The sequence below is a fragment of the Mobula birostris genome, chromosome 7 (assembly GCF_030028105.1).
Source record: "Mobula birostris isolate sMobBir1 chromosome 7, sMobBir1.hap1, whole genome shotgun sequence".
In the NCBI taxonomy this organism is placed as follows: Eukaryota; Metazoa; Chordata; class Chondrichthyes; order Myliobatiformes; family Myliobatidae; genus Mobula; species Mobula birostris.
This window is the reverse complement of record NC_092376.1, coordinates 179,949,092-179,962,490: the sequence shown is the minus strand read 5'-3', so window position 1 is coordinate 179,962,490 and position 13,399 is coordinate 179,949,092. Positions and strand designations below refer to the sequence as shown.

Below are 13,399 nucleotides of genomic sequence, written 5' to 3'. Positions count from 1 at the left end.
GAAGTCAAGCGCTCTGTACTTACGTGGTTACTTGCATGAATATAATGTCTTGCAATTCGTAGAAGACAATGCGAAGATCAGATAAAACTTATAAAAGGCTTCCTATAAGGACATCCCAATGCATCTTGCAAACAATATTTTGAGGTGTTATCATGTTATCACTGTTGCAGTTCAGGAAATACAATATCCAGCTTGTGTGTAACCAGTCCACTAAACTACAGTCCGATAGTGATCAGAAACAGCTTTAAAAACACTATTTTTCTGTCGATCATTTTTCTGCTTCTTTTCAAGAAAGGGTGTCAACGTTTAATCATGCTCACCTCAAAGAAGAAATGGTGCATGGAAGAAAGATCGAACGTAAAAGATGTTACATCGAATGCTATTGTTTTCGCAACATTTGCCTAGATATTTTTATTGGCACATATGTCTTGATTAAATTTTAAACGAATTTAAACGCTGAAAAAAAAGAAGCATGGAGATATTCAGCAGAGAAAAAAACATTCATAGAGAGGGGGAGCAATATTTATGTTTTGGGTGGATGACTTTATATTGGAGAAGATGATGAAACAGCCATTTTAGGTTCATTATGTTTGAGGTGGGTGATCGACTGGGAAGTAAAATGATAAGAGTTCAGGATAGCTCAGTGATTGCAACCAAAAGTTGTTCACGTGCTAGCAAGACATGCAGAGGCGGCAAGGTTTCAAATGGAGACCATTAAACTTTGGAAGAACAACTGAGGAAAATTCGCAGGAATAAATGTGATGGAACTGGGAAAAACTGCAGATATGGCTCTCTTGAAACCTGAAAGAAAAGAGTGCATAGGATATAACCAACATATCAAGCAGCATCTATGGAGAGAGAAAACTTGAGTTATACAGCTGCAGATAAATGTTTCTAGATAAATATTGATACGGCGCATTTAATACAAAAGTACAGCACGAAGAATAATTCATTGAACTGCATAATGAGTAACAAGAGCTAAATCATGTAGGAATGAAATATATGGTTTATTCCCCCGTTAAGGTTAAGTTTCTTAGGAATAATGAAGTTATACAAGGTCAGAACTAGTGTACAATGCAGAAGTAAAGAGAACGACATCTGGGGCTAAGACACCCCGAGGGACTAATCACGAGAATTTAAAACGGGTATTCAACAACGATATTAAAATTGAGTCTTGATTCAGGTTGTGATTAGAAACTTTGACACTTTATTTGCTCCCACAGATTCATCTTGAACACTCAGTTCTTCCAACAGATTGTCTGTTAACAGGAAGTATATTTCAATATGGCCACTCAAACTACATTCATATCTGTCATTTTAAATGAAACCACATCGCGAGCACGGAATACAATGCACTAGACTGGAAGGAGAATGTGAGAATTGCTTTTTACCGGGAGGAATGTTTGGGTATCAGAACGGGTGTATAATCAACTGACCTATAGCTAAGTATGGTATTAACAGGGATTAAACCGCCTCTAAAAATATGAAAGGTATGGAAAACATTGCTGTATCAGGACATAATATGGCGACATAGTTACTGACCCATAAAACAAACGATAGTACCTTTTGGAAATAGAATGGTTACACAAAATAAGATTCCCACACGGTATATGCTGCTAATGTGGTAGCACACTTGTACACAAACAGAACATTTGAAGATTATATTCTCTGCTTAAAATTTCCTCACCTGGACCACACTGTATTTTTCAGACTTCACCATTTCAGTATTTTCTTTCACGATAGTTTCGCTAAGCACATAATTCTTGTCCGCAGATGTTCTACATGTGTTGGGGACGACGAAATCCCTCTTGTTAGACTGCAATGTCGAATATGACTCGTAACGGAATCGCTGAGAGAGCGGATCGCCCCCAAACACTTCAACATAGTTCGGTTGTATCTGAAGGTTTTTACTGGCCTTCTGAATTCCATTCCAAGAATTTCTTGATTCAAAACAACAACAAGTACCCAGGGAGTAGTGCCCGTGTACCATGCCATTCCTGTTTAAGTGAACTTTAATGGCAAGGATGACTAAAATTATGAAGAGAATGCTTGATATTATTCCCAAAGCTATAACCAAGGAAAGACTCAGTTCAGGTGTGTACCTCGGAACTGAGGACGAGCTGCTGACGCTTGGAAATGATTCAATATTTGTTCCAACAACAGATAATACTATAGTCACAGTGGCAGAGAGTGATGGAATTCCATTATCCTTTACGACCACCACCAGCCTTTGATTAGAGGCATCCCTGTTCAGAATTCGACGGATAGTCCAAACTTCACCAGTGTCTGCGGAAATAGTAAAAAGATTATAATGGGTGGCCTGAAAAATTTGATAAGAGAGTCGAGCATTTTGACCAGAGTCAGCATCGGTTGCCGATACCTTTACAACCAAGGATCCAGGTTCTGCAAACCTGGATATTGTTTCTATTGCTGTTGGCCCGTATTCGGGTAAAGGATGTGTAATCACTGGAGCATTATCATTCTGATCAAGGATAACCACGTTCACTGAAGCATTATCTTTCAGCGCTGGCTCCCCAGAATCCCGCACTTGAACATGAATCTGGAAGCTTTGTAATTGTTCATAGTCAAAAGATTTCTGAGCATAAATGACACCACTCGAAGAATTAATTGAGACATAGGATGTTATTGAGGAATTCTGAACCAGGGACTCAAAGATAGAAAAGATTATTTGAGCATTTTCGCCTACATCTGAATCAAAGGCTGTCATAGCAAATATGGAAGTCCCAACCACGTTGTTCTCCATAACATTTGCTGTGTATACAGAGCGAGAAAACGCCGGTGAGTTGTCATTTACATCCGAAACCTCTACTCGGATGGTTTTCTTGGAGGTGAGTGCAGGGTCTCCCGCATCCTTACATGTTACAACAATATCGTACTTTGATGTGTATTCGCGATCCAATTGATTTTGCACAAGAATTCTGTAATAGTTCTTTATAGAGGAATCTAAATTGAAAGGCATTTGCTTTGGAATGTGACATTGTACTTGACCATTTTGTTGGGAATCACGGTCTTCTGTACTGAAGAGAGCCACGACTGTCCCAAGTGGTGCATCCTCAGAAACGGTGGCTTGCAACGATCGCAAAGTTACTTCAGGCGCGTTATCATTCACATCGATAACGTGAACCATTACCTCACAGTACTCGGGAACAGCGCCAGAACCCTTATCCATCGCCTGTATGTTAATCTCAAACGCGCGGTTTTTTTCATAGTCCAAGTTCCCTTTGAGTCTGATTTCACCTGTTTTGGAATTCAGGTCAAAGAGTTCACGAGAAGCAGCAGAAATATGGCTACGGAATGAGTATACTATCTCTCCATTGAGGCCATCGTCCAAGTCAGTCGCGTTCAATTTGATCAGCAGGGTTCCTTTCGGTGCAGATTCTAAAAGACTGATTCTGTAAACCGGCTGTGAGAAAACAGGCGCATTGTCGTTAAAATCCTTCACTGTGATTATAATCAGAGCAGTCCCTGATCTCGGCGGCAAACCGCCATCTTTAGCTGTTAACGTCACATTGTGCGTTGGTATGGTTTCCCTGTCCAAAGGCTTCTGTAACAATAACACTGGCCGTTTTCCCTTCCCGCTGCGCCTTTGCACGTCCAGTGTAAAATACTCATTTGGTTCTAGCTGGTAGGTTTGCAAAGAGTTTGTGCCAATATCAGGGTCGTGTGCGGGTTCAAGAGGAAATCGCATACCCGGTGCTGCAAGCTCCATGATTTCAAGGCGAAGCTGTCTTTTCGGGAAACTAGGAGCATTATCATTTACATCCAGGACCTCCACTTCCACCGGGTGCAGGCTTAGGGGATTTTCAAGTACAACTTCCAACGATAAGCGACAATCGGGATTCGACCCACAAAGGAGTTCTCTGTCGATAATTTCTTTCATAAATAAAATCCCATTCTCCAAATTTACGTCGAAATACTGCTTCCCAGGACCGGACCCTATCCGTAAACCTCGAACCGACAGCTGCTTCACTTCTAAACCTAAATCGGCTGCGATTTGCCCAACAAAGGCTCCTGGTTGCAGTTCTTCAGGAACAGAATAATTGATCTGACCAGATACAACATCCCACGGGGAGAACGCACAGAATAGTAATTGCAAATTTACCAGACAATATATTTTATATTTCATTGCCAGGATAATTCATTCCAATTGTTTCATGCCCCGACTAGTTCCTTCATTTTCCTTTGGAGCAGCGAGCCGGCGTTAAATGGAACAAAATAACTACACAAAGAAACTCGTACCTTTTACGTATCTCAAAAAAATCATTCGTATACTCGCACTTTGCTTAAATTTCGAAGAGCATTGCTGTCAAAATTCCACGGAGCTGCTGGTTATCCCGTTTTCACTGTGTCTGATCCTCCGTGATGGCGGCTGAGTCATGAAGGGGGTTGTACGGATCACTCATCACATCTCAGCCGCCGATTGGTGGAGAAACTTATTCATATGCACCAATCACGATTCTGCTCATTTCTTAAAGCTAGCTGGGAAAAAAAGATGCGCAGAATTGTATTTATTGTTGTACAATTAAAATTTCTGTCTGTCGCTGGATATTACTTTTTTGTTTGGTTTTGTGTTCTGCTCATCAGGTTTCTCAGAATCTGTATTCAAATTAAAATATTAAACACTAAGTATGAACAAATCGTTTATGAGGAGATAAAGATTCATTGGACTCAAAAATCTAACCCCAAATTTGACACAGGTATATTATTCTTTCCTCAACTCACAACCATTTTGAGCTCTTGATTATGAGTCTACAGAGCCATGGTATCGCTTTGCATTTAATCAGGAATTATATTTTCAATTTACTGTCCTGGTCTGCATTTCGAGTGACAAATATGGGTACGATTTACCCAAATGAACAAACTTAAAGTAGAAATGTAAAATATTGAAGCTCTGAAAAAAGACTGAAAATACTAGAAGAACTCCATAAGTTTGTCAGCGTCTGCGAGAAGAAAAATGTACCACTTTTAATAATTTGCTGAAAAGATTAATTTTGGAATATATGACACCAATATTCGCATATATAAGACCTTAAGTTTGTGACCAGGACAAAGAAGCCAGCAGGAAAAATCATGGTGGACATTACCCACGCAGCGGCTGTCTTTTCGAAAAATTTCATTCTGGACATCTCTGTAGGGCGTTTAAAAATAATACTTAAGTCCATCTTAAAAGTTTCTTCGCTCAGAGAGTTAATATAATTAACGATTCCATTTAGAAGCTCTACCCCCTCCATCTATTACCTCAGTCACTGCAGTGAACTGTAAACACTTTAAACCACTTTTTATAATGCTGCTGCATTATAAATACATGTTGGTATTTAAGTATACTTGCACATTGTATTCAATATCCGTACTTGCAAACTTATTTTATATGACTATTTATACTTTATAATTGTTTGGTGGTGTTGTTGCTTGTTGCATGTAGCACCAATACACCATAGCAAATTCCTATTACGTGTAAATGTATCCGGTGAATGAGATGATATATGATCCGTAATTTATTTGTAAACTATCATTGGTTTTTTCCAACGTCTTCGATACAAGCACATTAGGAACTGATTTTGCAGTTTTCACTAACATTCAGTGAAGCAAATGGATTTCTTTTTACAGCATATATTGTAAACTACAACTATACGCGACATAAAACTTTGTTTATTTGTTTATTTAGCGAAATGATGTTTAATTAGTTCCTTAGTTTTTATCGGTGGTTCTATTAAATGACGTCATTCCAAATTACCGTGCCTTGGCTACTTTCGGCAAAGCTATACCCATCATGCATTCGTTACTGTCACTGGTCAAGCATTATTCATGGTTCAGATTTGTAGATAGTAACTGCTCTATTTACTCTAACCCAAAATTCATAAGTATCAGTGAAACATCACGAGCATTGATCAATCACTATCGGTGGTTATCTTTATGCAGAGACCTAAGGCAGGGCTTTGGGAAGACTTGATTTAAGTTTAGCTCCTAGTGACTTTCGGATGGTCCATTTTGGAAAAGAATACAGGTATTTTGTTGTTATTTATATTTTTGGAATTGCGATGTGAATGTCATGTTAACAAGTTCTGAAAATAATAAATACTCTTTGAATCTTGCTGACCCAGGACGGCTATCTGAGCTTAGCATTCGTGGTCTCAGTTATTCTATATTGAGATCTAAATGCGAAAATATTTTTGTTGTTTTTTCATTCCTTTATTTATCTCGCGCGCAACCGCACACGCGACTTGATTGAAAGTATTTATGGCAGGCATAGCTTTGCCTTCTGTCATATTTCCCATTTTAAAATAGATCCTTGGTATCTTTGATGCCTGTTTGCGTTGTTAAAAGTTTAAAATGACTGATCTGTTTGAACACGAGATCTTAAAAGGGAGAAAGCTGGCAAACATTCCTCAGCAGTTAAAATACCATTAAAGTAACTTCGAACCATCTCGAAATAATTAGAAGAGTTGTTTTATCGGTACAACTCTAAATAATAATTGACATCCATGGGATCTCAGATCATATGGCCTGTTTGACCATTTATCTTCAACGACTTCAATAGCACTTATAAATATGGATGACTGCTGATGATCTCGCACTATAAAATTGCGTTCCGAATTCCAATGAAGCAAACATGCAGCAAGCCCAGGACAAATTTCATTTGCAAGGTATGTAGTGACAAATCAAATATTTTGTATCATGAGAAAACAGGATTCCTCGGGAAGACTCTCATGTTAGGTAAAACAGAAGGTAAAAGACGTAGATGATGACAGAGGCTACGATGAATAAATAATATTACTCAGACAATGCGTATGACCTTGGGGGATCTTAGAGAGACAGTTTTCAACAAGAAGGCTTGGAGTGCAGGAGTCCATGAGGCCACGAAGAGTCGGACTTGACTAACAACTGAATAACTACAACAGTGACGACTAGCACAACGGTGCATGGCAACTACTGGTTATTGACCATCGCCTAAAATAAGGGATGTACATCACTTTAAAAAGGAAACTATCAAATATTCAGTCTCATTTTTTTCAATAACATTCTGACTTTCACTAATGTTCAGAAAATTCCCAATACAGCTCGGTCATTTTATGTAAAATAATAGAAAAGTATACAGCAGAGATGGGTCTCAATCCCCGAATTCCCAAAACTTTTTACATCACATGCACTGTACCGGTCCTTATTGTACAGAGCAACGCTAACTTGCAAATGTGTGTAACATCAATAATACTGAAAATTATCAGACTATGTAAACAACGTTTCCTGCTTCTTTTAAATCAACCTAGTGGCAAATGGTGCCGGTGAACCAAGGTGACGTGTGGCGGACATCGAACAAACTTTCTAAATATATTTCCTCTGAACTACTCTCATTGCAATCTGCAGCCTATAATTTCCACTTAAGTAACGTAGTCTTGAAACGTCTTTACGAACTAGCGATTTCACATTCTTCCAAAGGACTGGGTGGACTTAACTCACAAGCATGCAGGTATGACACCTTTAAGAGGGCAAAGGTACATCGCCATGGCCGTAAGAGAGGGAAGAGGGGAGGACTTCAAGCCAGGCTGAAACGCCGAGGCATGAGACTTCCTCTACTTAGCATCTTATTAGCAAATGTACACTTGCTGTTGAAAAAAAAAACAAACGACCTAAGGGCAAAACAGTTGATTTGGAGGGAAACGAAGGATTACTGAGTTATCTGCTTCACAGAGATATGGCTCACACTGGACAATCTGGATACATTGGTAAGACTCGAGAGCTTCTCGATACAGAGGATGGACCGGACTGCAGATTTGGAGAAGACAAAAGGTGGGGGTCTGTGTTTCATGATAATCTCTTTATGGTGCTCCGACGCAATAGTCTTGTCGCTCTCTTGTCCCCCCCCCCCCCCCCACCCCGACCTGGAACCTCTAATGATTAAGTGCCGACTGATCAACTTACCAAGAGAGTTTTCCTGCGTGATCGTGACGGCACCTTGCATACCGTCAAAGTCAGATGTGAAACAAACTTTCATAGTACAGTATTGAATGCCGTTATCGTCAAACAAGAAACAGCCTACCCACAGCACCTTTCAGATCATTGTTGAGGATTTAGTTGAAGTAATCCCTGTCCAATTATTATCAGCTCATTGCCTGTAGCACATACTCGACCACTGATACACTATGATCAGGAACAAGAACAAGTATCTTGTTCTGGGGTATCCAGAACAAGAGAGCACAGCCTCAAATTTGAAGGACGAGCGTTTAGATAAGAGGTAAGGAAGATTTTTTTTTAGCCAAAGAGTCGTGAACTTGTGGAGTGTTCTGCCACAGAATGCCGTGGAGGCCAAGTCCGTGGATATACCTAGGGCGGAATTGATCGTTTACTGATCGGTCAGGGCTTCAAAGTATATGATAAGAAGGCACGTGTATGGGGCTGAGTGGGATCTTGGGATATGTGATCAGCCATAATGGAATGGCGGAGCTGAATGGCCTAATTCTGCTCCTACGTCTTTTGGTCTTACGGTCTGTAAGTCCTGGTTGAATCATGATCCGCAATTTGTTGAGGGCCAGATCAGTGGGATTCTGGTCTGGCGGCTAAGTAAAATTCGTCAAAGTACGATCTTCGGATAGCCTGCCAACGTGTGAAGTGGTAATTACAGACCAAACATGAATCACTAAAGAATGATCGGTAGGTCTAGCAGGTCTTGAATTTTGTCACCCCCTGCAACGCGAAACCAGTCGACATATGTGACAACAAAGCTTCTCTCCCATCTCAATACCTTTTCTTATGATCGCTTTGACTGTTCCATGGAAGAACCTTTAAGAACTCCCACAGCTCCGAGGACACTTGATTTCAATTTCTAAGGCCGCCATGAGAGCATCCTTCAGGAGGATGAACCCAAGGAAATCATCCAGCCTCGACAGGGTACTTGGCTAAGTACTAAAGACCTGTGCTGATCTACTGCTTGGAGTGTTCAGCGTTATTTTTAAACTCTCACTTTTGCGGTTTGTGGTACCTACCTGAATTCAGCAGGGTGCAATTATACCGGTGGCTGAGAAGAACGTGGTAAACTGCCTCAATGACTATCGTGTATTAGCACTTGTCTCCACAGTGACGAAGTGCTTTGAGAGTTTGACGATGAAACATTTGAATGCCTGAATGAAAGATGATTGGATCCGCTACATTTGACTACCATCACAACATATCAACAGAGATACTATTTTCATTGGCTCTTCAGTCCACCCTGAAAACAGTCAGCGAAGGTGCATACATCAGGATGTTTTTCATTGACTACAGCTCGTCATTGAATACTATTATCATCTGCGATTATCAAACGCTGCCTGGGCAGGGCGAAAAGCATTATCAAGGATGCATCTCACCCTAACCATGGACTTTTTACTCTCCTCCCATCCGGTAGGTGCTACCAGAGCCTCCGCTCCCGCACCAGCAGGCACAGGAAGAGCTTCTTCCCTGAGGCTGTAACCCTACTGAACCTCACATCACAGCGCTAAGCAGTATTGCACCCATATTGGTCTGTCTCAGTACTTTTATATTTGAGTGCTGTAGCACATATATTTTATTCGCAATTATTTTGTAAATAATACTATTCTTCTGCACTTCTGGTTAGATGCTAATTGCATTTCATTGGCTTTGTATCTGTTCCCGGCACAATGACAATAAAGTTGAATCTAATCTAATCTCAAAACTAATGTATAAAATGTCAAGAGTATTCCCTAATAACTCCTTGTGCAACTGGATCCTCGATTTTCTCCCTTGCAGACGACAGTCAGTTCGGATTGGCAACAACATCCCTTCCACAATCAGCACAGGTACTCCACAAGGATGGGTGCTCAGCATCTGCTCTACTTAGTTCCAATTCCATATTTAAGTCTCCATTGCCGAATCAAATGTGATGATGAATCAGCATATAGCAGCGTTTCTCAACCTGGGTTCCGTGGAACACTAGGGTTCCGGGAGAGGTCGCTCGCAGTTCCGCGAGAGATCGCGATTTAAAAAAAATAAGCATCGTTTTTTGAAGTTCGCGCAACCTGCGATTCTAGCGCTCGCAGTGGTGGGCAGTGACCGAGCAGCTGCATTCGCAATGTCGCTGGAGCTCACGATCAAATACCTAAAGTAAAAACGTTAAGTGTCCTCAAGACAGTGAATAAATTCAAATTAAAATATGATTATTACTGTCTATAAAACAGTCAATTCGTTGTGGGGGCACGCTTCCGGAAATCCCCCACTGTACCCATTGTGACAGCATACTCCCTCTCCAAGTACAGCTGGCTACGAACGTATCCTTGGAAGAGGGGCTGGCTGTGGGCATTCGCTGACAGCGCGACTGACCGCTACCTAATCCCGTGAATGGCCACCTTGGTCAGGCACCGGAGGAAACCCACCGGTAGATCCTTTTAGCGCCCCCTTCCACTTCCGTGTTGGGTATCCATACATAAGGAGCGCGGGGCTGAAATGCAGCCAGAACCTGAGCAGCAGCCCCTTCAGATACTCAAACAGGGGCTTCAACCTCTCACACTCCATATAGACGTGGTACACTGACCTCTCCAGACCACAGAATGGACAGGTGGATGGGGTGTCAGTGAACCCACTTAAAGACCTGTTGCCCGATACTGTCCCTGGCAACACTTTCCACGCTAGGTCCCCAAGGTACAGGGGAAAGACCTTCATAAGGAGATCTCCACTGGGAATTGCCAGATGGTAATACAGATCGCCAAGGTAAAATTGGTCGGAAGACGAAGGCAAAGAAGTGAAAGGTGTACAAGAGCAACCCGTACACGAAGTGCTTTCGAGCGTCGCAGAAGGGCACAGTGGGCATCCCCGCGAGACAGCTCACGTTCTGCGCGACTGTGTCCCGCGTGGTATCCCAAGGCCTGGGTTCGGTGAGCACTTCCTTCCCATTAGGCGAAGAAAATACATCACCCATCGCAAGCCATCCCGGAGGGTGGTCGCAAAACAGGTATCTCTGCAGAGTCCTGTAGCGGAGGGCCGTCAGATGGGTCAATGACTGACCACCCTCCGCGATCGGAAGACTCAGGACCACAGGAGGGACACGATGCCTCATTTTGCCGCAGATGAAGTTCACCAGCCTCTTCCAGGTCCTGGAGACAAAGACAGTAGGCGGGACTAAAGTAATCAGCCGGTGCCATTTATTTACAATGAAAGCTACTTATCAAAGGGTTTTACATGTTCTGGTGATACAAGAGTTGTCCTATTCCAACTCAGCAGGCCGGGCAGCATGTGTGGAAAAGAATACAATTGACGTTTCGGGCCGATAACCTTCAGCAGGACTTACTCAGGCGTCAAGTTATCCCTCTGGTTCAAGAGCCTGATAGCTGAGGGTTAATAACTGTTCTTGAACCTAGTGTTATGGGTCCTGAGCTCCTGTACCTCTAATCCCCTGATCAGGACTGGCTTATGAACCTTTTGTTTCGTCCTCCAGTACTCAATAACCAGTTCCTTAGTCTTGCTGACTTTGAGTGAGAGGGTTTTTTGTGGCATGACTCCGCCAGATTTTTATCTATATGCCAGCCTTTGACCTCGCAAAATACAAACTCTCGCACCGGTCCCAATATCAGACCATTTGGCAGTTATCTACGCAACGTCCTTTCTGGTCAATACATTGCTTTATTCTCTAACAATCTTCCTCACTATCCACATCCCCTATCAATTTTTGTCTCTCCTGCAATCATACCTCCTGTAATTTCATCCAGCTATATATTACAATGATCAAAAAGACCCAACAACGTTGCTTGCAAATCACCAGTTCTCCAGTCTTAAAAACAGTACTCTACTACCCTGTTCTTTTTATAAACGTCTGAACTGGATATAATTTATCATTTCACCGTGGATCCCAAGCAATGTACTCTTCTGGACCATGGGACAATTTTTCAAATGTCTTACAAAAGTAATCTTAGACAATTTCCTCCTCCTACACTCCTCAACAATCTTCGTCATTTCTTAAAAAAAGTATCAGTCTGATATGCGAGCCATGCCCATCCGTGCAAGAAATCATGCCGACTATAATCAATAAATACATTCTTATCCAGATGCAAGTAAATTGTGGTTATAAAAATGTTCTCCAATATTTTTCTATTACAGATGCAAGCAGACAAATATAGTCAGAATTTGGTAGTAAATGCGCGCCATTATAGCTGGATATACAACTCCAAATATAGTTGCAAATCTCAATATTCTGCATAAACTTCCTGTTTAAATCGCAAAGACAAAAATTTCTTAGGTGTTTGCCCTGTCCACCTTAGAGAACAGCATAATATGGAAGTTTTCAGGAGCATAGTCAATCCTCCTCTCCCTTATTTGCACTTGCAAAAGGAACACTCAGATCAGCTTTAATCCCACGGGCATATATCGTGAAATCCGTTAACTGCGGCAGCAGTACTATGCAATGCATGACAAATACTGAGGAAATAGAACTACAGTAAGTATATATGTGTATATTAATTAGTTAGATTAAATAAGTACTGCACAATCAGATGTAAAACGTACTGAAGTAGTGTTTGTGGTTTCATTGTCCATTTAGAAATCGGGTGGTAGAGGAGAGGGAGCTGTCCTGAATCGCTGAGTGTGTGCCCGTCAGCTTCTGTACCTCCTTCCTGACGATAGCAATGCGAAGATGGCATGTTCTAGGTGCTGGGGTCCTTAAAGGTGGTTGAAGATGTCTTGGATACTACGGAGGCAAGTATCCACGGTGGAGCTGACTAATTTTACAAATTTTTGCAGCTTACTTCGATCTTGTGCAGTTGCTCCCCCCACCCAAAGTAAAAAACAGACGCTGATGCAGCCAGTCAGAATGCTCGCCACGGTACATTTGTAGAAGTTATCGAGGCTTTTATGTGACAAACCAGGTCTACTCGAACTTCTGATGAAATATAAACTCCGTCTTGCCTTCTTTATACACGCATCAATATGTTGCGACCTGGATGGGTCCTCAGAAATATAGACACCCAAGAACTTCAATTTGCTCACTCTCTCCACTTCTGATCTTTCTGTGAGGATTGGTCTGTGTTCCCTCCCTCGACTTACACTTTCCGTAGTCCAATCATTGAACACAATGAACTTACGGAACCACAAAGATAGTGATACGTTTTACTGACCTATACAATAGACCATTTCTAATTACCAGTTTAAAACTCTGGGGCTCACTGGCGTAAATGAGAGCGTGAGTACCAGTACCATAAAAATCATGGTGGTTGCAAAGATCATTCACAAATACGTCCTGAAGGGAAATTATGTTTCGGATATAATATAAGATCTTGCTTAGTGATCCATTTCCCAAAACAAGTACCGAAGAGCATTATATCATTTCTGTTGCCTTAACAGTACGGAATTTTCGCATATTCAAGTGTTAAACCATGGGATGTATAGCCGTTAAAATATTCTG

At 41.5% G+C, this 13,399-nt stretch overlaps 2 protein-coding genes across 2 annotated transcripts in view; both read right to left on the bottom strand.

The window, feature by feature from the left end:
• Window positions 1-1,672: 1,672 nt before the first annotated feature.
• On the bottom strand, window positions 1,673-4,147 carry LOC140201020 (protocadherin-10-like). Its single transcript, XM_072264655.1, has one exon. It carries the CDS (start codon window positions 4,145-4,147, stop codon window positions 1,673-1,675), a length of 2,475 nt encoding a protein of 824 aa, XP_072120756.1.
• Window positions 4,148-4,419: 272 nt separating this feature from the next.
• The window catches only part of LOC140201019 (protocadherin Fat 4-like), a 54,861-nt gene continuing 45,881 nt past the window's right edge, over window positions 4,420-13,399 (bottom strand). The window contains exon 7 of the mRNA XM_072264654.1: window positions 4,420-4,500. Within this exon, the coding sequence (XP_072120755.1) occupies window positions 4,459-4,500 (42 nt within the window). The 3' untranslated portion in view covers window positions 4,420-4,458. The remainder of the gene's footprint in view (window positions 4,501-13,399) is intronic.

Bases quoted from the DNA above. Each gene is read 5' to 3' on its own strand.
- LOC140201020 (XM_072264655.1), bottom strand. From the start codon at position 4,147: ATGAAATATAAAATATATTGTCTGGTAAATTTGCAATTACTATTCTGT.